This window comes from Ranitomeya imitator, chromosome 3 (assembly GCF_032444005.1).
Source record: "Ranitomeya imitator isolate aRanImi1 chromosome 3, aRanImi1.pri, whole genome shotgun sequence".
NCBI classification, from domain to species: domain Eukaryota; kingdom Metazoa; phylum Chordata; class Amphibia; order Anura; family Dendrobatidae; genus Ranitomeya; species Ranitomeya imitator.
The window spans coordinates 833,559,191-833,581,818 of record NC_091284.1 but is presented as its reverse complement, the minus strand read 5'-3'; the positions used below and the strand labels follow the sequence as shown (position 1 = coordinate 833,581,818).

General features: G+C 42.5%; 1 protein-coding gene across 3 annotated transcripts in view; it reads left to right on the top strand.

Annotated features, from left to right (window-relative positions):
* The window catches only part of PDE2A (phosphodiesterase 2A), a 633,083-nt gene that overhangs the window by 330,738 nt on the left and 279,717 nt on the right, over positions 1–22,628 (top strand). For all 3 annotated transcript variants that reach the window (XM_069759489.1, XM_069759488.1, XM_069759486.1), the window contains 2 exons: positions 10,018–10,127; positions 14,608–14,663. In XM_069759489.1, the coding sequence (XP_069615590.1) occupies positions 10,018–10,127; positions 14,608–14,663 (166 nt within the window). The remainder of the gene's footprint in view (positions 1–10,017; positions 10,128–14,607; positions 14,664–22,628) is intronic.

Sequence of the window (22,628 nt, the reverse complement as noted above, 5' to 3'; positions counted from 1 at the left end):
TGACTGTATAAATCTATATGTAGTGAGCTCCCTCTAGTGGTGGCTGTATAAATCTGTACATAGTGAGCTCCTCCTAGTGGTGACTGTATAAATCTGTATGCAGTGAGCTCCTCCTAGTGGTGACTGTATAAATCTGTATGTAGTGAGCTCCCCCTAGTGGTGACTGTATAAATCTGTATGTAGTGAGCTCCCCCTAGTGGTGGCTGTATAAATCTGTAGTGAGCTCCCCCTAGTGGTGGCTGTATAAATCTGTATGTGGTGAGCTCCCCCTAGTGGTGACTGTATAAATTTGTATGTGGTGAGCTCCCCCTAGTGGTGACTGTATGCATCCGTATGTAGTGAGCTCCCCCTAGTGGTGACTGTATAAATCTGTATATAGTGAGCTCCCCCTAGTGGTGACTGTATAAATTTGTATGTGGTGAGCTCCCCCTAGTGGTGACTGTATGCATCCGTATGTAGTGAGCTCCCCCTAGTGGTGACTGTATAAATCTGTATGTGGTAAGCTCCCACTAGTGGTGACTGTCTATATCCGTATGCAGTGTACTCACTCTGCTGAGTTCCCCTTAGTGGGGGCTTTATATATCTGTGTGTACTCAGTGTGAACTCTATAGTGCAAGAATGGGCAATTAATTTTCCTGAGGAGCCACATGAGAGACTGTGACTATTGCAGAGGCCGAACAAAAAGGCTGAAATTAATTCTGCTCAATATTAATATGAACATATTAATTATAATTATTATTGAATTGTGTCACTTAATTTACATTGCACCCATGAGTGTCTAACGTGCCTGGATTGTATTGGGATCTCAGAGCTTGTGCCTTTCTATATATATACAGTGCGACACCAGCGTGCAGGAGTCTGAGTGACCAGCGGGCACCTGTGGCCCCGATGTGTATTGTGGCGTCCTGAGCGCTGTTATTTCCAGCTCAATTCTGCCGTCACTGAATGGAATTGATTTCCTAGAATACAATTATGTCTCGTTGGTGTGATGGATGCAGCGAGAGGAGAGGAAGCAGACGCTGCTTCTCATATCATTTGGTCAGGAGAGAGAATCATCTGTTTTATGTGATCAGTATCCGAGATGTCGCGCTCCCCCCGCATCCGTCTGATCTGACAACACAGAATGAGTCAACTGTCCTCATCCCAGAGGACAAACCAGCAGAAGAAAGTACAAGTGGGGTTCACCCAAGAGTCGCTTACCCCCCATGTCACATAACAGCACACAACTAGCATCCACCCGAGAGTCGCTCACCCCTCATGTCACATAACAGCACACAACTAACATCCACCCGAGAGTCGCTCACCCCCATGTCACATAACAGCACACAACTAACATCCACCCGAGAGTCGCTCACCCCCCATGTCACATAACAGCACACAACTAACATCCACCCGAGAGTCGCTCACCCCTCATGTCACATAACAGCGCACAACTAACATCCACCCGAGAGTCGCTCACCCCCCATGTCACATAACAGCACACAACTAACATCCACCCGAGAGTCGCTCACCCCTCATGTCACATAACAGCGCACAACTAACATCTACCTGAGAGTCGCTCACCCCTCATGTCACATAACAGCGCACAACTAACATCCACCCGAGATTCGCTCACCCCTCATGTCACATAACAGCGCACAACTAACATCCACCCGAGATTCGCTCACCCCTCATGTCAGATAACAGCACACAACTAACATCCACCCGAGAGTCGCTCACCCCTCATGTTACATAACAGCACACAACTAACATCTACCCGAGAGTCGCTCACCCCTCATGTCACATAACAGCACACAACTAACATCCACCCGAGAGTCGCACACCCCTCATTTCACATAACAGCACACTACTAACATCCACCCGAGAGTCGCACACCCCTCATGTTACATAACAGCGCACAACTAACATCTACCCGAGAGTCGCTCACCCCTCATGTCACATAACAGCACACAACTAACATCCACCTGAGAGTCGCTCACCCCTCATGTCACATAACAGCGCACAACTAACATCCACCCGAGATTCGCTCACCCCTCATGTCACATAACAGCGCACAACTAACATCCACCCAAGAGTCGCTCACCCCTCATGTCACATAACAGCACACAACTAACATCCACCCGAGATTCGCTCACCCCTCATGTCACATAACAGCGCACAACTAACATCCACCCGAGAGTCGCTCACCCCTCATGTTACATAGCAGCGCACAACTAACATCTACCCGAGAGTCGCTCACCCCTCATGTCACATAACAGCGCACAACTAACATCCACCCGAGAGTCGCTCACCCCTCATGTTACATAGCAGCGCACAACTAACATCTACCCGAGAGTCGCTCACCCCTCATGTCACATAACAGCACACAACTAACATCCACCCGAGATTCGCTCACCCCTCATGTCAGATAACAGCACACAACTAACATCCACCCGAGAGTCGCTCACCCCTCATTTCACATAACAGCACACTACTAACATCCACCCGAGAGTCGCACACCCCTCATGTTACATAACAGCGCACAACTAACATCTACCCGAGAGTCACTCACCCCTCATGTCACATAACAGCACACAACTAACATCCACCCGAGAGTCGCTCACCCCTCATGTCACATAACAGCATGCAGCTAACATCCACCCGAGAGTCGCTCACCCCTCATGTCACATAACAGCACACAACTAACATCCACCCGAGAGTCGCTCACCCCCCATGTCACATAACAGCACACAACTAACATCCACCCGAGAGTCGCACACCCCTCATGTTACATAACAGCGCACAACTAACATCCACCCGAGAGTCGCTCACCCCCCATGTCACATAACTGCACACAACTAACATCCGCCCGAGAGTCGCTCACCCCTCATGTCACATAACTGCACACAACTAACATCCACCCGAGAGTCGCTCACCCCTCATGTCACATAACAGCACACAACTAACATCCACCCGAGAGTCGCTCACCCCTCATGTTACATAACAGCACACAACTAACATCCACCCGAGAGTCGCTCACCCCTCATGTCACATAACAGCACACAACTAACATCCACCCGAGAGTCGCTCACCCCTCATGTTACATAACAGCGCACAACTAACATCCACCCGAGAGTCTGCACTATACAGCTCTGGCAAAAATTAAGAGACCACTGCAAAATGTTCAGTTTGTCTGAATTTCCTCTTTATACTTTTGAGTAAAATGTAAACTGTTCTTTAATTCTATAAACTACTGACAACATGTCTCCGAAGTTCCAAGCAATAAATTTCATTTTTATTTTATGAAAATGAGAAATGGTCAAAATAAGAAAAAAATGCATTGCTTGCAGACCTGAAATAATGCAAAAAAACAAGTTCATAATCATTTAGAAACGACAATACTAATGTTGTAACTCAGGGAGAGTTCAGAAATCAATATTTTGTGGAATAACCATGATTGTTAATCCCAGCTTTCCTGCGTCTTGGTAGCTTTCCACCAGTCTTTCACACTGCTTCTGGGTGACCTTATGCCGCTCCTGGTACAATAATGTAAGCAGTTCTTCTTTGTTTGATGGCTTGTGACTATCTCTGGAGATTGGGCAGCCATGACAGGGATTTGATGTGGGGGTCCTTCATCCACACCTTGACTGACCTAGCTGTGTGTCATGGCACATTGTCCTGCTGGACAAAACAGTCTTCAGAGTTGGGGAACATTGCCTGAGCAGAAGGAAGTAGCTGTTTTTCCAGGATAACCTTGTATGCGGCTTGATTCATATGTCCTTCACAAAGAATAACCTGTCCAATTTTAGCCTTGCTGAAGCATCCCCAGATCATCACCGATCCTCCACCAAATTTCACAGTGGATACAAGACATTGTGGCTTGTACACGCCTCTCCAGGTCTCCGTCTAACCATTAGGTGTTGGGCAAAGCTAAAAATTAGACTCATCAGAGAAGATTACCTTACTCCAGTCCTCTATGGTCCAATTCTTATGGTCTTTGGCAAACTTCAGCCTGGCTCTCCTTTACTTCTCATTGATGAAAGACTTTTTTTCTAGCTTTACATGACTTGAGTCCTGCCTCTAGGAGACTGTTACGAACTGTTCTTGCCGTGAACTTCACCCCAGCTGCCATTTGCCAGTCCTTTTGTAGGTCACCTCTTGTCACAGATTCTCTGGGATTTGGGTCTGGACGGTGACTGAGCTGTTCACACGCAGGAATATGCTCTGATCTCAACCCTCCATTGTGGCTCTGGCAGGATGTTGAGGGTTATTGTCCTGCTGGAAGGTGAACCTATGCCCCAATCTAAAGTTTTTTGCAGTCTCTAACAGGTTTTCCTCCAGGATTGCCTTGTATTTGGCTCCATCCATCTTCCCATCACCTCTAACCAGCTTCCCTGCCACTGCTGAGTAAAAGCCTCCTCACAGCAAGATGCTGTCACCACTATGTTTGACGGTGGGGATGGTGTTTTCAGAGTAATGTGCAGTGCTAGTTTTCTGCCACACATAGTGTTTTTGCGTTTAGCCCAAAACGTTCTCCTTTGGTCTCATCTGACCAGATCCCCTTCTTCCACATGCCAGCTGTGCGCCATGCATGACTTTTTGAAAGCTGCAAATGTTACTTTGTATGGCGGTTTTCAAAAATGTCTTTCTTCTTGTCCCTCTCCTATAAAGGGCAGATTTGTGGAATATGCAACTAACAGTTTTCCTATGGACAGATTCTCCCACCTGACCTGTGGATCTCTGCAGCTCCTCCACAGTAACCATGGGCCTCTTGTCTTGACTGCTTCTCCTTTTAGTTCTCTCCTTGATTTGGATATCAGGTTAGGTGGACGGCCATGTCTTGGTAGGTTTGTAGTTGTGCCATACTCCTTCCATTTTTGGTTGATGGATTGAATAGAGCTCTGTGACATGTTCAGAGCTTGGCCTATTTATTATTTATTATAACCTAACCTTGCTTTCTCCACAGCTTTATCCCTGACCTGTCTGGTGAGCTCCTTGGTTTTCATGATGTTCTCACACAAACCTCTGAGGCCTTCACAGAACAGCTGTAGTTATACTGAGAAGAAATCACACCCAGGGGGACACAATGTACTAATTATGTGACTTCTGGAGGCGATTGGTCATTCAGGATTTTATTTATGGTTATCAGACTACAGGGGGCTGAATGTGGAAAAGATCCCGGGGTGTGAAGACTTTTTCAAGACACTGTATTATTTTATTTATATTCTTTATTGATTTTTTTTTCTGTATTCCTACTTCTTGGAGGTCAGTACTTTCTGTCCTCCTTCCGTGTCTTCTTCTGGCTCATTTCTGAGAATATAATCCATGCTGACGTTTCGCCTTTACCCCGTACAGATGACTAAGCCGCGTTTTGTTTTCCGCCATTCGCACCATTAAGCAGAGATCAGGGAAGTATCAAGCTGAGGTGCTAAACATTTCCCACCTGTGCACCAGTCTGTAGCCCCCACAATAGATCAGCGCGCGCCAGACATTGTAATATTTAATATGGCGATTTCCTGTGCGAGCGCCGCCGGCTCCAGTCGTGGCCTTTTAATGTCAGTGACAAATTATCCAAACTCAGGGCCATTAAATATATGAGATCACAACCTCGTTACATAATACGCAGGGACGAACTGCGCGCCGCAACGGGCGTAATGTTAATTAACTCTGCTCCCTCACGGCCGCAACGTCCACGATTTACAGCTGATGAAAGCGCAATGTATCAATGGCGCAGAGAGCGAGACGACGGCAGCACCGAAATGGTGGAGATTAATTTCATTTAAAAAAAAGTCATATTTTTGCTCAGGACCATCTTTAGCCTCTGTTCAATGTCTACAATTTCCCATAGGAAACCAGATTGTGAATGCAGCTCTTGATGTAACTGCAGTACAACATATCAGTTGTCAGCAGAATTGTGAATGCAGCTCTTGATGTAACTGCAGTACAATACATCAATTTTCAGCAGAATTGTGAATGCAGCTCTTGATGTAATTGCAGTATAACATATCAGTTGTCAGCAGAATTGTGAATGCAGCTCTTGATGTAACTGCAGTACAATACATCAATTTTCAGCAGAATTGTGAATGCAGCTCTTAATGTAACTGCAGTACAACACATCAATTTTCAGCAGAATTGTGAATGCAGCTCTTGGTGTAACTGCAGTATAACATATCAGTTTCAGCAGAATTGTGAATGCAGCTCTTGATGTAACTGCAGTACAGCATATCAATTTTCAGCAGAATTGTGAATGCAGCTCTTGATGTAACTGCAGTACAATACATCAATTTTCAGCAGAATTGTATATGCAGCTCTTGATGTAACTGCAGTATAACATATCAGTTGTCAGCAGAATTGTGAATGCAGCTCTTGATGTAACTGCAGTACAATACATCAATTTTCAGCAGAATTGTGAATGCAGCTCTTAATGTAACTGCAGTACAACATATCAATTTTCAGCAGAATTGTGAATGCAGCTCTTGGTGTAACTGCAGTATAACATATCAGTTTCAGCAGAATTGTGAATGCAGCTCTTGATGTAACTGCAGTACAGCATATCAATTTTCAGCAGAATTGTGAATGCAGCTCTTGATGTAACTGCAGTACAATACATCAATTTTCAGCAGAATTGTATATGCAGCTCTTGATGTAACTGCAGTATAACATATCAGTTTTCAGCAGAATTGTGAATGCAGCTCTTGATGTAACTGCAGTACAGCATATCAATTTTCAGCAGAATTGTGAATGCAGCTCTTGATGTAACTGCAGTACAATACATCAATTTTCAGCAGAATTGTGAATGCAGCTCTTAATGTAACTGCAGTACAACACATCAATTTTCAGCAGAATTGTGAATGCAGCTCTTGGTGTAACTGCAGTATAACATATCAGTTTCAGCAGAATTGTGAATGCAGCTCTTGATGTAACTGCAGTACAGCATATCAATTTTCAGCAGAATTGTGAATGCAGCTCTTGATGTAACTGCAGTACAATACATCAATTTTCAGCAGAATTGTATATGCAGCTCTTGATGTAACTGCAGTATAACATATCAGTTTTCAGCAGAATTGTGAATGCAGCTCTTGATGTAACTGCAGTATAACATATCAGTTGTCAGCAGAATTGTGAATGCAGCTCTTGATGTAACTGCAGTACAATACATCAATTTTCAGCAGAATTGTGAATGCAGCTCTTAATGTAACTGCAGTACAACATATCAATTTTCAGCAGAATTGTGAATGCAGCTCTTGATGTAACTGCAGTACAATATATCAATTTTCAGCAGAATTGTGAATGCAGCTCTTAATGTAACTGCAGTACAACATATCAGTTGTCAGCAGAATTGTGAATGCAGCTCTTGATGTAACTGCAGTACAATACATCAATTTTCAGCAGAATTGTGAATGCAGCTCTTAATGTAACTGCAGTACAACATATCAATTTTCAGCAGAATTGTGAATGCAGCTCTTGATGTAACTGCAGTACAATATATCAATTGCCAGAAGAATTGTGAATGCAGCTCTTGATGTAACTGCAGTGCAATATATCAGGTGACAGCAGAATTGTGAATGCAGCTCTTGATGTAATTGCAGTGCAACATATCAATTTTCAGCAGAATTGTGAATGCAGCTCTAGATGTGACTGCAAAATAAGACGCGATGTAACAGCAGAATTGTGACCGTAGCTCAGGATGTTACTGCAGTACAAGACATGCGGTGATAACAAATTGTGACTTGCTGCTTTGAATGTGACTGGAGTATAGAACCCTAGTGCCAAAAAAAAGTTGAGCTGCTGTGTTAAATATAAAGGAAGCAAAAGTGCAATAATCTGGAGATCTCTTATCACCATATTTTATTCATTGTAGAACAGATGATAAGTTGAAGGTTCAACATTTTTCTATTTCATGTGCAAATTGTCTCTTCAGAGAGGAAGAGAACTAGAACTCTAGTGCCACCTATTGGAAGTAATTAGGATCGCTACTTCCAATAGGTGGCACTAGAGTTCTAGCCCTCTTCCTCTCTGAAGAGACAATTTGCATATTTCCCAGAGGAGCATTGCGGCTTTAAGTCTCCTCCCCTCGACATGCTTATCATTTCACTCTCTGCAAGGAGAAACGATACTTCTTGGATCTTCTATTTCATTTGAAATTCATGGCAGCAACAAATCTCAAAAACTTTGTGCCTGGGCTGTGGCCACCACTGTGCTTTAGCCGTCTCCACCTTTGAGCCTGGGCTATGTCCCCCATTGTGTCTGAGCCGTGTCCCCCATTGTGCCTGGGCCATGTCCTCATTGTTCCCAGGCCGTGTCCACCAGTGTACCATCACTGTGTCCACTATTATACCCAGGCCATCTCCACAATTGTGCCCTGGCCGTCTCCACCGATAAGCCCAGGCTGTGTCCCTCATTGTGCCCGGGCCGTTTAACCCATTGTCTCCTTCTTGTCTGAGGTTGGATTCTTGCTGCTCCTCATTTCAGGGTCTTTGCCGGATTTTCTTCTTATAATGCAGCAAATGTTTTCTGTTACTAAAAGGTCTTTACTGCAGGCAAATGATCCATCCTCGATAACCAGCTGGATGGTCCCTCTCCTTGATAATACGCTGGATGGTCCCTCTTCTTGATAATAAGCTGAATGTTCCCTCTCCTGAATAACAAAATGGATGGTCCTTCTCCTCGATAACAAGCTGGATGGTCCCTCTTCTCCATAACAAGCTGGATGGTCCCTCTCCATCATAATAAGCTCTATGGTCCCTCTCCTCGATAACAAGCTGCATGGTCCCTGTCCTGAATAACAAAATGGATGGTCCTTCTCCTCGATAACAAGCTGGATGGTCCCTCTCCTTGATAATAAGCTGGATGGTTCATCTCCTCAAAAACAAGCTAGATGGTCTCCCTCTTCAATAATAAGCTGGATGGTCCCTGCCCTCGATAATAAGCTGGATGGTCCCTCCACTTGGTAACAAGGTAGATTGGTTCCTTAAAAAATTTCACATTTTGCTTCCTCCGACCACAGAATTGTTTCCATTTTGCCTCCTTCCATTATAAAGAGCTTTGGCCCAGAGAAGCATTTCTGGATTGTGCTGATATTTGGCTTCTTCCTTGCATGATGGAGCTGTCACTTACAGTTTTGGATTGTACAGTGACCTGTGATCGCAGACAATGATTTGCCCATGCACTGATTTGCACGACTGGATTATGCCTGTTTCTAACGCAGTGTGGCCTAAGGGCCCAGAGATCAGGAGCCTCCAGTACTGATTGACAGTCTTGTCCCTTGTGCACATAGATTTTTCCACTATCTCTGAATCGTTGGATGTTATGTCCTGTATATGGACGATATTCAAAGTCTTTGCAATTTTACATTGAGGAACATTTTTCTGAAACTCTTCCACCATTATAGCCTCAGTTGTTCACAGATTGGGGACCTCCGACCATCTTTGCTTCTGAGAGACTCTGCCTCTCTAACACCCACTGTTTATCCTCAGTCTTGTGACTCTCCAGCTGATTTTCATTATTATGACTTTTTCAGCCTTTTTTTTTAAACCTTATCCAACCTTCTTGAGATGGGTCGCTGCCATCGGTTATTAATTAATTCAGATGAATGGAAAAATGTCCAATGTTCAACTTCTGATCTGTTCCATGTTCTGCTGTGAATAAAATATGGCTACAAGAGATTCAAAGATCATTTCATTCTTTTTTTTTCATTAATGTTTTAAACTTCTGCCCAATTTTTTTTTTTTTTTTAATTTCGGCTGAATGACGTTATGTAAGAACAGAATTATGAATGCAGCTCTGGATGTGACTGTAGGATGTAATGTAACTGGAATTGTGGAGATGAATGGATTATCAGGATTAATAATGGATACAATCCTCTATCGGCGCTAGATAAGGAAGTCGTTTGTGTGCCATTCCGGACTCTAGGAAAGCTGGGTGATGGTCACTTTTCTTGTCACAGCTTTCTGAGAAACGAGGAAATGACCCAATAGAACATGTAATAACCTCTGTGATGATTCTGAGCTTTGGATTGACTCTTGTGTTTAATTTTAGGGATTCTGTTCTGCTCCGGAAGAGAATTGAATGCAGTGGACTGACCCCGTCCGAGCTCTTGGGCCAGCGGATGAGCAGTTTGGCAGCGCCGCTTCCCCCGGACAAACAAGGTGGGTAGCAGAGCCCAGATGCCTGGTGCTGCCGATTAAGGGCCGGGTGCCAATCTCCTGGCTGCAGACCCCATAATCACCGCGTGATGCTCCTCGCTCGCAAAGCGCGGGCGTCCACTGCGGTAATAACAGTCATCAGACTGGATACGTATCCGTATACTGCCACCTGTCAGTAATGAGACCGAGAGGAGATCACAAGGCCAATAGGAATTGCAATATAAGCGACTGCCTGATACAATGCAATAATGAGTCCACGGTGCGATAACCAGATCCTGCCGGCGTCCTACACAGCCAGATATCCGAGGATCGACTCGCCTAACCTGTGTGCTGCATTGCTTAATTAGCGCACACTGTCCACAGAAGGGGTGTTGCAAGCAAAAGTCAATAATTACTGATGTAACGGCGCACCATGTGGTAAAGAAAGGCATTGCACTTAAAAGTCAATTGTTAATAAAATGTAACAGCACACCATAAGGTCAAAAGTGGTATTACAGGTGAAAGTCAATTGTTACTAATAGGAAAGAGCACACCATGTGGTCAAAAGTGGTATTACAGGTGAAAGTCAATTGTTACTAATAGGAAAGAGCACACCATGTGGTCAAAAGTGGTATTACAAGTAAAAGTCAATTGTTATTAACAGATAACAGCACACCATGTGGAAAGGAAAGGTACAGTTAGGTCCATATATATTTGGACAGACAAAACATTTTTCTAATTTTGGTTATAGACATTACCACAATGAATTTTAAACAAAACAATTCAGATACAGTTGAAGTTCAGACTTTCAGCTTTCATTTGAGGGTATCCACATTAATATTGGATGAAGGGTTTGGGAGTTTCAGCTCCTTAACATGTGCCACCCTGTTTTTAAAGGGACCAAAAGTAATTGGACAGGTTCAATAATTTTAAATAAAATGTTCATTTTTAGTACTTGGTTGAAAACCCTTTGTAGGCAATGATTGCCTGAAGTCTTGAACTCATGGACATCACCAGACGCTGTGTTTCCTCCTTTTTGATGCTCTGCCAGGCCTTCACTGCGGTGGTTTTCAGTTGCTGTTTGTTTGTGGACTTTCTGTCTGAAGTTTAGTCTTTAACAAGTGAAATGCTGCTCAATTGGGTTGAGATCAGGTGACTGACTTGGCCATTCCAGAATATTCTACTTCTTTGCTTTAATAAACTCCTGGATTGCTTTGGCTTTATGTTTTGGGTCATTGTCCATCTGTAGTATGAAGCGACGACCAATCAGTTTGGCTGCATTTGGCTGGATCTGAGCACACAGTATGGCGGCTCTGAAGACCTCAGAATTCATTCGGCTGCTTCTGTCCTGTGTCACATCATCAATAAACACTAGTGACCAGCGCCACTGGCAGCCATGCATGCCCGCGCCATCACACTGCCTCCGCCGGGTTTATGCATGCCCGCGCCATCACACTGCCTCCGCCGGGTGTTACAGATGATGTGGTATGCTTTGGATCATGAGCTGTACCACGCCTTCACCATACTTTTCTCTTTCTATCATTCTGGTAGAGGTTGATCTTGGTTTCATCTGTCCATAGAATGTTCTTCCAGAACTGTGCGGCTTTTTTAGATGTTTTTTAGCCTTTTTCTTCTTGATGCTTACGAGTGGCTGCACCGTGCAGTGAACCCTCTGTAGTTACTTTCATGCAGTCTTCTCTATGGTAGATTTGGATATTGATACGCCGACCTCCTGGAGAGTGTTGGTCACTTGGTCGGCTGTTGTGAAGGGTTTTCTCTTCACCTTGGAGATTATTCTGCGATCATCCACCACTGTTGTCTTCCGTGGGCGCCCAGGTCTTTTTGCATTGATGAGTTCACCAGTGCTTTCTTTCTTTCTCAGGATGTACCAAACTGTAGATTTTGTTACTCCTAATATTGTAGCAATTTCTCGGATGGGTTTTTTCTGTTTTCGCAGCTTAAGGATGGCTTGTTTCACCTATACGGAGAGCTCCTTTACCGCATGTTTACTTCACAGCAAAACCTTCCAAATGCAGCACCGCACCTCAAATCAACCCCAGGCCCTTTATCTGCTTAATTGAGAATGACATAACGAAGGGACTGCTCACACCTGTCGATGAAATAGCCTTGGAGTCAATTGTCCAATTACTTTTGGTCCCTTTAAAAACAGGGTGGCACATGTTAAGGAGCTGAAACTCCTAAACCCTTCATCCAATTTTAATGTGGATACCCTCAAATGAAAGCTGAAAGTCTGAACTTCAACTGCATCTGAATTGTTTTGTTTAAAATTCATTGTGGTAATGTCTATAACCAAAAATAGAAAAATGTTGTGTCTGTCCAAATATATATGGACCTAACTGTATAACAGGACTATTGCTACTAGCATGTAACAGCACACCAAGTGTTCAGAAGTAGTATCACAAGCAAAAAATCAATCTTTACTAATGTAACAGCGCACCATGTGGTAAGGAAAGGTATTGCAAGTAAAAGTCAATTGTTATTAACGTATAACAGTGCACCATGTGGTAAGGAAAGGCATTACACGTAAAATTCAATTGTTAGTAAAATGTACCAGCACACCATGTGGTCAAAAGTGGTATTACAAGTAAAAGTGAATTGTTATTAATAGGTAGTAGTGCACCATGTGGAAAGAAAAGGTATGAAGAATCAGTTGTAACTAGCATGTAACTGCACACCAAGTGGTCAGAAGTGGTATTACAAGCAAAATTCAATATTATTCTACTAGATGGTGGCCCGATTCTAACGCATCGGGTATTCTAGAATATGTATGTAGTTCATTTATGAAGTTTTCAGAATAATGCAATTTATACACAGGATTCGGCTGTCCGGGCGCGACCAATTAGCGAAGCGTGGTTCAAATTCCACGACAATTCGCGGCCGGACTGCGCCTGTCGCTGATTGGTCACGGCCGGCTGCGAACAATTAGTGAAGCCAGGGCCGGCTCAAGGTTTTTGAGGGCCCCGGGCGAAAGACTCTGTGGGCCCCCCTCTTTAACACATGCCACGATTCATGATGCACAGATACAGCAGAGAAATATAGCACAGCCAAGTAGCATATAACATAGCCCACATAGTATTTAACACAGCCCACATAGTATATGTCACAGCCCACATAGTATATAACACAGCCCACATAGTATAATACACAGCCCACATAGTATATAACACAGCCCACATAGTATATAACACAGCCCACGTAGTATATAGCACAGACACGTAGTATATTGCCCAGCCACGCAGTATATTGCCCAGCCATGTAATATATTGCACAGCCACGTAGTATATAGCACAGACGTAGTATATAACACAGCCCATGCAGTATATAACACAGGCCACATAGTATATAGCACAGCCCACGTAGTATATAGCACAGCCCACGTAGTATATAACACAGCCCCCGTAGTATATAGCACAGACACGTAGTTTATTGCCCAGCCATGTAATATATTGCACAGCCACGTAATATATAGCATAGAGACGTAGTATATAACACAGCCCATGCAGTATATAACACAGGCCACATAGTATATAGCACAGCCACGTAATATATAGCACAACCCACATAGTATATAACACAGCCCACGTAGTATATAACACAGGCCACGCAGTATTTAACACAGCCCACGTAGTATATAGCAATGTGGGCATCATATCCCTGTTACAGAAAAAGAATTAAAATAAAAAATAGATATATACTCGCCTTCCGTCGGCCCCCAGATACAGGCCAGGCGTTTAGCGATCCTCCTCGCGACGCTCCGGTCCCAAGAATGCATTGCTTTCTCACGAGATGATGATGTAGCGGTCTCGCGAGACCACCAAGTCATCATCTCGTGAGACCGCAATGCATTGACTGGAGCGTCTTGAGGAGCGAAAAAAACGCGACGGAAGGTGAGTATATAATGATTTTGTATTTGTAGAATCATTGATGATATTATACAACACTACTTAGCCGCTCTGTGCTGAGATAAAACATATACTTCAAAACAGCATTAGCATGGGCGACAATAGACAGCACTATTAAACAGTGTAGCTGTGAATCCAGATCTTATACTTACTTCTACTGTTGACTTATGCAAAGTTTGATAACTGCACATCAGGAGATCAGGCATGGTATCCACATTGCTAGTTTCAGTGATGAAATGTTAGGCATCTGTAGTTAGAAAAGAAAGGTCTACAACAGTGAGTAATATGCCGCCACACTGTGAACTCTCAGGTTGCATTCAGTATAAATTAAATATAATCTAAGCAAAGTCACGTTCCTAACCAGAAACACTGAAACTTACTGGTCCATACTTCATTTTCCAGCCATGGCTGGGTCCTACAAAATCTCACGTCACCATCAATTTAGTGTTTCAGGTTAATAAATAAAAATGTAACATTTCTAACACAAACTGTTGTCAAATATCAAAGACTCCAATAACTGGATGTGCGGCCCCATGATGTCCAGTCTGAAATGATCACACCTGTCTCCTATTTATTTCCAGTGTTGATTCTCCCACTGCTGGAACAGGACAGTGGACGAGTTCTCTGCGTCATACTGGTAAGAACAATAACACCGTGAATGAGAGACATTCCCATATCTGAGCGCAAAAAGATGAATTATATCATGTGTAGTGTCGAATGGAAAACAGCTAGCACAAGAGGGACTGGATGCCGCAAATACTGCAGCACGGACACTGCTGAGACAGGGGTTGTATGTCCTGTGCAAAGACTATATAATGTCGTCTCACAGTACTTACCGTATATACTCGAGTATAAGCCGACCTGAGTATAAGCCGACCCCCCCTAATTTTGCCACAAAAAAATGGGAAAACTTATTGACTCGAGTATAAGCCTAGGGTGGAAAATGCAGCAGCTACCGGTGAATTTCAAAAATAAAAATAGATGCTCCATACTGTTCATTATTGCCCCATAGCTGTGCCATATAGTCCTCTGCACCTTTCATATTGCCCCATAGCTGTGCTATATAGTGCTCTGCACCGTTCATTATTTCCCCATAGCTGTGCCACATAGTGCTCTGCACAGTTCATTATTGCCCCATATCTGTGCTATATAGTGCTCTGCACCGTTCATTATTGCCCCATAGCTGTGCCACATAGTGCTTTGCACCGTTCATTATTGCCCCATAGCTGTGCCATATAGTGCTCTGCACCGTTCATTATTGCCCCATAGCTGTGCCACATAGTGCTCTGCACCGTTCATTATTGCCCCATAGCTGTGCCATATAGTGCTCTGCACCGTTCATTATTGCCCCATAGCTGTGCCATATAGTGCTCTGCACCGTTCATTATTGCCCCATAGCTGTGCCATATAGTGCTCTGCACCGTTCATTATTGCCCCATAGCTGTGCCCCATATAGTGCTCTGCACCGTTCATTATTGCCCCATAGCTGTGCCATATAGTGCTCTGCACCGTTCATTATTGCCCCATAGCTGTGCCATATAGTGCTCTGCACCGTTCATTATTGCCCCATAGCTGTGCCATATAGTGCTCTGCACCATTCATTATTGCCCCATAGCTGTGCTATATAGTGCTCTGCACCGTTCATTATTGCCCCATAGCTGTGCCATATAGTGCTCTGCACCATTCATTATTGCCCCATAGCTGTGCCATATAGTGCTCTGCACCGTTCATATCTCCCCATAGCTGTGCCATATAGTGCTCTGCACCGTTCATTATTGCCCCATAGCTGTGCCATATAGTGCTCTGCACCGTTCATATTGCCCCATAGCTGTGCCATATAGTGCTCTGCACCGTTCATTATTGCCCCATAGCTGTGCCATATAGTGCTCTGCACCGTTCATTATTGCCCCATAGCTGTGCCATATAGTGCTCTGCACCGTTCATTATTTCCCCATAGCTGTGCCATATAGTGCTCTGCACAGTTCATTATTGTCCCATAGCTGTGCCATATAGTGCCCTGCACAGTTCATTATTGTCCCATAGCTGTGCCATATAGTGCTCTGCACAGTTCATTATTGTCCCATAGCTGTGCCATATAGTGCTCTGCACAGTTCATTATTGCCCCATAGCTGTGCCATATAGTGCTCTGCACAGTTCATTATTGTCCCATAGCTGTGCCATATAGTGCTCTGCACAGTTCATTATTGTCCCATAGCTGTGCCATATAGTGCTCTGCACAGTTCATTATTGTCCCATAGCTGTGCCATATAGTGCTCTGCACCGTTCATTATTGCCCCATAGCTGTGCCATATAGTGCTCTGCACCGTTCATTATTGTCCCATAGCTCTGCCATATAGTGCTCTGCACTGTTCATTATTGCCCCATAGCTGTGCCATATAGTGCTCTGCACCGTTCATTATTGCCCCATAGCTGTGCCATATAGTGCTCTGCACCGTTCATTATTGCCCCATAGCTGTGCCATATAGTGCTCTGCACTGTTCATTATTGCCCCATAGCTGTGCCATATAGAGCTCTGCACCGTTCATTATTGCCCCATAGCTCTGCCATATAGTGCTCTGCACCGTTCATTATTGCCCCATAGATGTGCCATATAGTGCTCTGCACCGTTCATTATTGTCCCATAGCTCTGCCATATAGTGCTCTGCACTGTTCATTATTGCCCCATAGCTGTGCCATATAGTGCTCTGCACCGTTCATTATTGCCCCATAGCTGTGCCATATAGAGCTCTGCACCGTTCATTATTGCCCCATAGCTGTGCCATATAGAGCTCTGCACTGTTCATTATTGCCCCATAGCTGTGCCATATAGTGCTCTGCACCGTTCATTATTGCCCCATAGCTGTGCCATATAGTGCTCTGCACCGTTCATTATTGCCCCATAGCTGTGCCATATAGTGCTCTACACCGTTCATTATTGCCCCATAGCTGTGCCATATAGAGCTCTGCACCGTTCATTATTGCCCCATAGCTGTGCCATATAGAGCTCTGCACTGTTCATTATTGCCCCATAGCTGTGCCATATAGTGCTCTGCACCGTTCATTATTGCCCCATAGCTGTGCCATATAGTGATCTGCACCGTTCATTATTGCCCCATAGCTGTGCCATATAGTGCTCTGCACCGTTCATTATTGCCCCATAGCTGTGCCATATAGTGCTCTGCACCGTTCATTATTGCCCCATAGCTGTGCCATATAGTGCTCTGCACAGTTCATTATTGCTCCATAGCTGTGCCATATAAAGCTGTGCCATATAAAGCTCTGCCATTGCTGCAATAAAAAAAAAATGCCATATTCACCTTTCTTGCTTGCAACTCCCCAGCATCCGGTCCCGACATCTCTCCGCACTGACTGATCAGGCAGAGGGCGGCGCGCACACTATATACGTCATCGCGCCCTCTGACCTGCACAGTCAGTGCAAGAGGATGCGAAGACAAAGCGGCGCCCGGCGTGTAGAACGCAGACAGGTGAATATTACATACTTACCCGCTCCCTCTGCCCGTCACACGGTCTTCTGTGCCGCAGCCTCTTCCTCTATCAGCGGTCACCGGCACCGCCGGTACCCGTAGGGGTGGAGCCGCATATTCATTTCTCTAATCAGCGGTCCCTCGTGACTGCTGAACAGGTGAAGAGCTGCGGCACCGAAGACCGTGGGACGGGCAGAGGGAGAGTCAGGAGCGTCGGGACTAGGTGAGTATGCCTCAGCGCCCTCTCCCCCTCACCCGCCGACCCTGCCACCCACCGTGACTCGAATATAAGCCAAGAGGGGCACTTTCAGCCCCAAATTTTGGGCTGAAAATCTCGGCTTATACTCGAGTATATTCCTGTACGTGAGGGGCACTATTATAGTAGTTATATTCTTGTACATAGGAGCAGTATTATAGTAGTTATATTCTTGTACATAGGAGCAGTATTATAGTAGTTGTATTCTTGTACATAGGAGCAGTATTATAGTAGTTGTATTCTTGTACATAGGAGCAGTACTATAGTAGTTATATTCTTGTACATAGGAGCAGTATTATAGTAGTTGTATTCTTGTACATAGGAGCAGTATTATAGTAGTTGTATTCTTGTACATAGGAGCAGTATTATAGTAGTTATATTCTTGTACATAGGAGCAGTATTATAGTAGTTGTATTCTTGTACATAGGGGCAGTATTATAGTAGTTATATTCTTGTACATAGGATCAGTATTATAGTAGTTATATTCTTGTACATAGGGGCAGTGTTATAGTAATTATATTCTTGTACATAGGGGGCAGTATTATAGTAGTTATATTCTTGTATATAGGAGCAGTATTATAGTAGTTATATTCTTGTACATAGGAGCAGTATTATAGTAGATATATTCTTGTACATAGGAGCAGTATTATAGTAGTTATATTCTTGTATATAGGAGCAGTATTATAGTAGTTATATTCTTGTACATAGGAGCAGTATTATAGTAGTTATATTCTTGTACATAGGAGCAGTATTATAGTAGTTATATTCCTGTACATAGGAGCAGTATTATAGTAGTTATATTCTTGTACATAGGGAGCAGTATTATAGTAGTTATATTCTTGTACATAGGAGCAGTATTATAGTAGTTATATTCTTGTATATAGGAGCAGTATTATAGTAGTTATATTCTTGTACATAGGAGCAGTATTATAGTAGTTATATTCTTGTACATAGGAGCAGTATTATAGTAGTTATATTCCAGTACGTGAGGGGCAGTATTATAGTAGTTATATTCCAGTACGTGAGGGGCAGTATTATAGTAGTTATATTCCAGTACGTGAGGGGCAGTATTATAGTAGTTATATTCTTGTACATAGGAGCAGTATTATAATAGTTACATTCTTGTACATAGGAGCAGTATTATAATAGTTATATTCTTGTACATAGGAACAGTATTATAGTAGTTATATTCTTGTACATAGGAGCAGTATTATAGTAGTTATATTCTTGTACATAGGAGCAGTATTATAGCAGTTATATTCTTGTACATAGGAGCAGTATTATAGTAGTTATATTCTTGTACATAGGAGCAGTATTATAGTAGTTATATTCTTGTACATAGGAGCAGTATTATAGTAGTTATATTCTTGTACATAGGGGCAGTATTATAGTAGTTATATTCTTGTACATAGGGGCAGTATTATAGTAGATTTATTCTTGTACATAGGGGCAGTATTATAGTTGTTATATTCTTGTACATAGGGGCAGCATTAAAGTAGTTATATCCTTGTACATAGGAGCAGTATTATAGTAGTTATATTCTTATACATAGGAGCAGTATTATAGTAGTTATATTCTTGTACATAGGAGCAGTATTATAGTAGTTATATTCTTATACATAGGAGCAGTATTATAGTAGTTATATTCTTGTACATAGGGAGCAGTATTATAGTAGTTATATTCTTGTACATAGGAGCAGTATTATAGTAGTTATATTCTTGTACATAGGAGCAGTATTATAGTAGTTATATTCTTGTACATAGGGGCAGTATTATAGTAGTTATATTCTTGTACATAGGGAGCAGTATTATAGTAGTTATATTCTTGTACATAGGAGGCAGTATTATAGTAGTTATATTCTTGTACATAGGGGCAGTATTATAGTAGTTATATTCTTGTACATAGGGGCAGTATTATAGTAGTTATATTCTTGTACATAGGAGCAGTATTATAGTAGTTATATTCTTGTACATAGGGGCAGTATTATAGTAGTTATATTCTTGTACATAGGGGCAGTATTATAGTAGTTATATTCTTGTACATAGGAGCAGTATTATAGTAGTTATATTCTTGTACATAGCGGCAGTATTATAGTAGTTATATTCTTGTACATAGGGGCAGTATTATAGTAGTTATATTCTTGTACATAGGGGCAGTATTATAGTAGTTATATTCTTGTACATAGGGGCAGTATTATAGTAGTTATATTCTTGTACATAGGGGCAGTATTATAGTAGTTATATTCTTGTACATAGGGGCAGTATTATAGTAGTTATATTCTTGTACATAGGAGCAGTATTATAGTAGTTATATTCTTGTACATAGCGGCAGTATTATAGTAGTTATATTCTTGTACATAGGGGCAGTATTATAGTAGTTATATTCTTGTACATAGGGGCAGTATTATAGTAGTTATATTCTTGTACATAGGGGCAGTATTATAGTAGTTATATTCTTGTACATAGGGGCAGTATTATAGTAGTTATATTCTTGTACGTAGGAGCAGTATTATAATAGTTATATTCTTGTATGCAGGAACAATATTACCATATTTATTCTTGTATCAATCTCCTCTGAATTACTCGGTATGAATTTTCACGAGAATAATAATTTGCCTCTGTCCATCACATCAGTTCCCAGGGAGCGTACGATGGATTCTAGGAATTGCGCATGTACTAGAGATAAGAGAATGTGAGGTTTTCTTCCCTTAATGACCGGTGTTCATCCATCTATTAGAATTCCCACTAACAACAACCTCATTGGGTATTTATAGGATTCCGTTTTCTATCTTGTTCCTATAATTTATATTATTTCCTGTCAGTTTGGAAGCTCCACAATCTCGTGGTGTTGTAATGGTTCTGTGTCTCTTCAGAGATTGATTGACAGAGCCGTAAACATTGCTTTCATTTGGCTGCCAATTCATATAGTTGATACAGGAAAGATATATATCTTGGTACCGTGTTAGCCAGTGGATAGAAAAATATTTAGAATTGAGAGTCCTCAGTGGTTGATACCTTTTAATGGTGAACTGAAAAGATGGTAACAAATTGCAGCTTTAGAGACTACACTGGTCTCTTCATCAGGCAAAGACTAAAAGAAATTCTGAAGAATCACATATTTATGCACAACAAAGCCCAGAAATAATGCCATAGACAAGACAGGTGACATGAAGTAGAATTACCTTTATGTGAGTGATAAACAGTTGTGTCCATAAATATTGGACCAGTTCGTAGATAAGGAATGTTTTATTGTCCTCTGATTGGGGTCTGGTTCTGTTGTGATGACCCCTCATAGTCTGAGGAGCAAATTCCTTAGTTCAGCTGCGTCACTTCTAATGTGGTGTACTTAATTATTTGTACTAAATGTCCAACTGGGGGTCTGTATGTGGGGGAGACAGGGCAGAAACTGAGAACAAGGATGAACTCTCATCGCCATACAATAAGAGTAAAAACAATGGATCTACCTGTGGCAATACATTTCTGTCTCGCCAATCATAACATTATGGACATGAAATTACTTGTATTAAAAGGTAGCTTCAAATCTCAGGGAGACAGAAGAGTCTGGGAATATAAACTGATGATGATCTTTGACAGTCTCAGTGCAGGAATGAATGTGTCACATGGATTTATGTCTTTTTACATTACCTAAGGAATTTGCTCCTCAGACCATGTGGGGTCATCACAACAGAACCAGACCCCAATCAGAGGACAATAAAACAATCCTCATCTACGAACTCTTCCAATATTTATGGACATAACTGTTTATCACTCACGTAATGGTAATTCTGCTTCACATCACCTGTCTTGTCTATGGCATTATTTATGTGATGGGTTGTGCATAAATATGTGATTCTTCAGAATTTCTTTTAGTCTTTGCCTGATGAAGAGACCTGAGTAGTCTCGAAAGCTGTCCTTGTTTCATTGCAGCCATTTGGTAAATTCAAAAAAAAGTTCATTTTTCCTCATTAATGTTCACTCTGCACCCCATCTTCACTGAAAAAAAAACAGAAATGTAGACATTTTTGCAAATTTAATAAAAAAGAAAACTGAAATATCACATAATAATAATAATCTTTATTTTTATATAGCGCTAACATATTCCGCAGCGCTTTACAGTTTGCACACATTATCATCGCTGTCCCCGATGGGGCTCACAATCTAGAATCCCTATCAGTATGTCTTTGGAATGTGGGAGGAAACTGGAGAACCCGGAGGAAACCCCACGCAAACACGGAGAGAACATACAAACTCCTTGCAGATATTGTCCTTGGTGGGGTTTGAACCCAGGACTCCAATGTTGCCCACTATATACGATCACATTTTCATAAGTCTTCAGCCCCTTTGCTCAGACACTGTCCATTTCCTTGTGATCCTCCGTGAGATGGATCTCCTCCTCCATTGGAGTCCAGCTGTGTGTAATTAACCTGATAGGACGTGATTTACAACATTGTAAGTAGATTTAATCTGTAAGAAAGACTTCTCGCACTTGTTTTTTCAAACATTTCTTTCAGACTCGGTCCCATACAGAGATTTGGTGCTTATGGACGAGACATTTTCTGCCGCCACCGTGATCCGCCGCTGTATAACACTTGTAGAATATTTCCACTATTTACCAATCAGCAGGAAATCCGATACAGTGTAAATTAATCACAGCACATAACGACCACACGGAAAAACGCTTCTGAGTTTTCCTAATGAGCAATTTGTTCAAAAGAAAACAAATCTCCCATCATCTCCCAGCGATGCCTGATATCTCCAGTTTTATGATCGCAGGGTAATAACACAGACGTCTCTGGCGCGGCACCAATCTCCGTGCATCTAATTCATCGTCTTTATTAACGGCAAATGGGACTCGGCTGCGC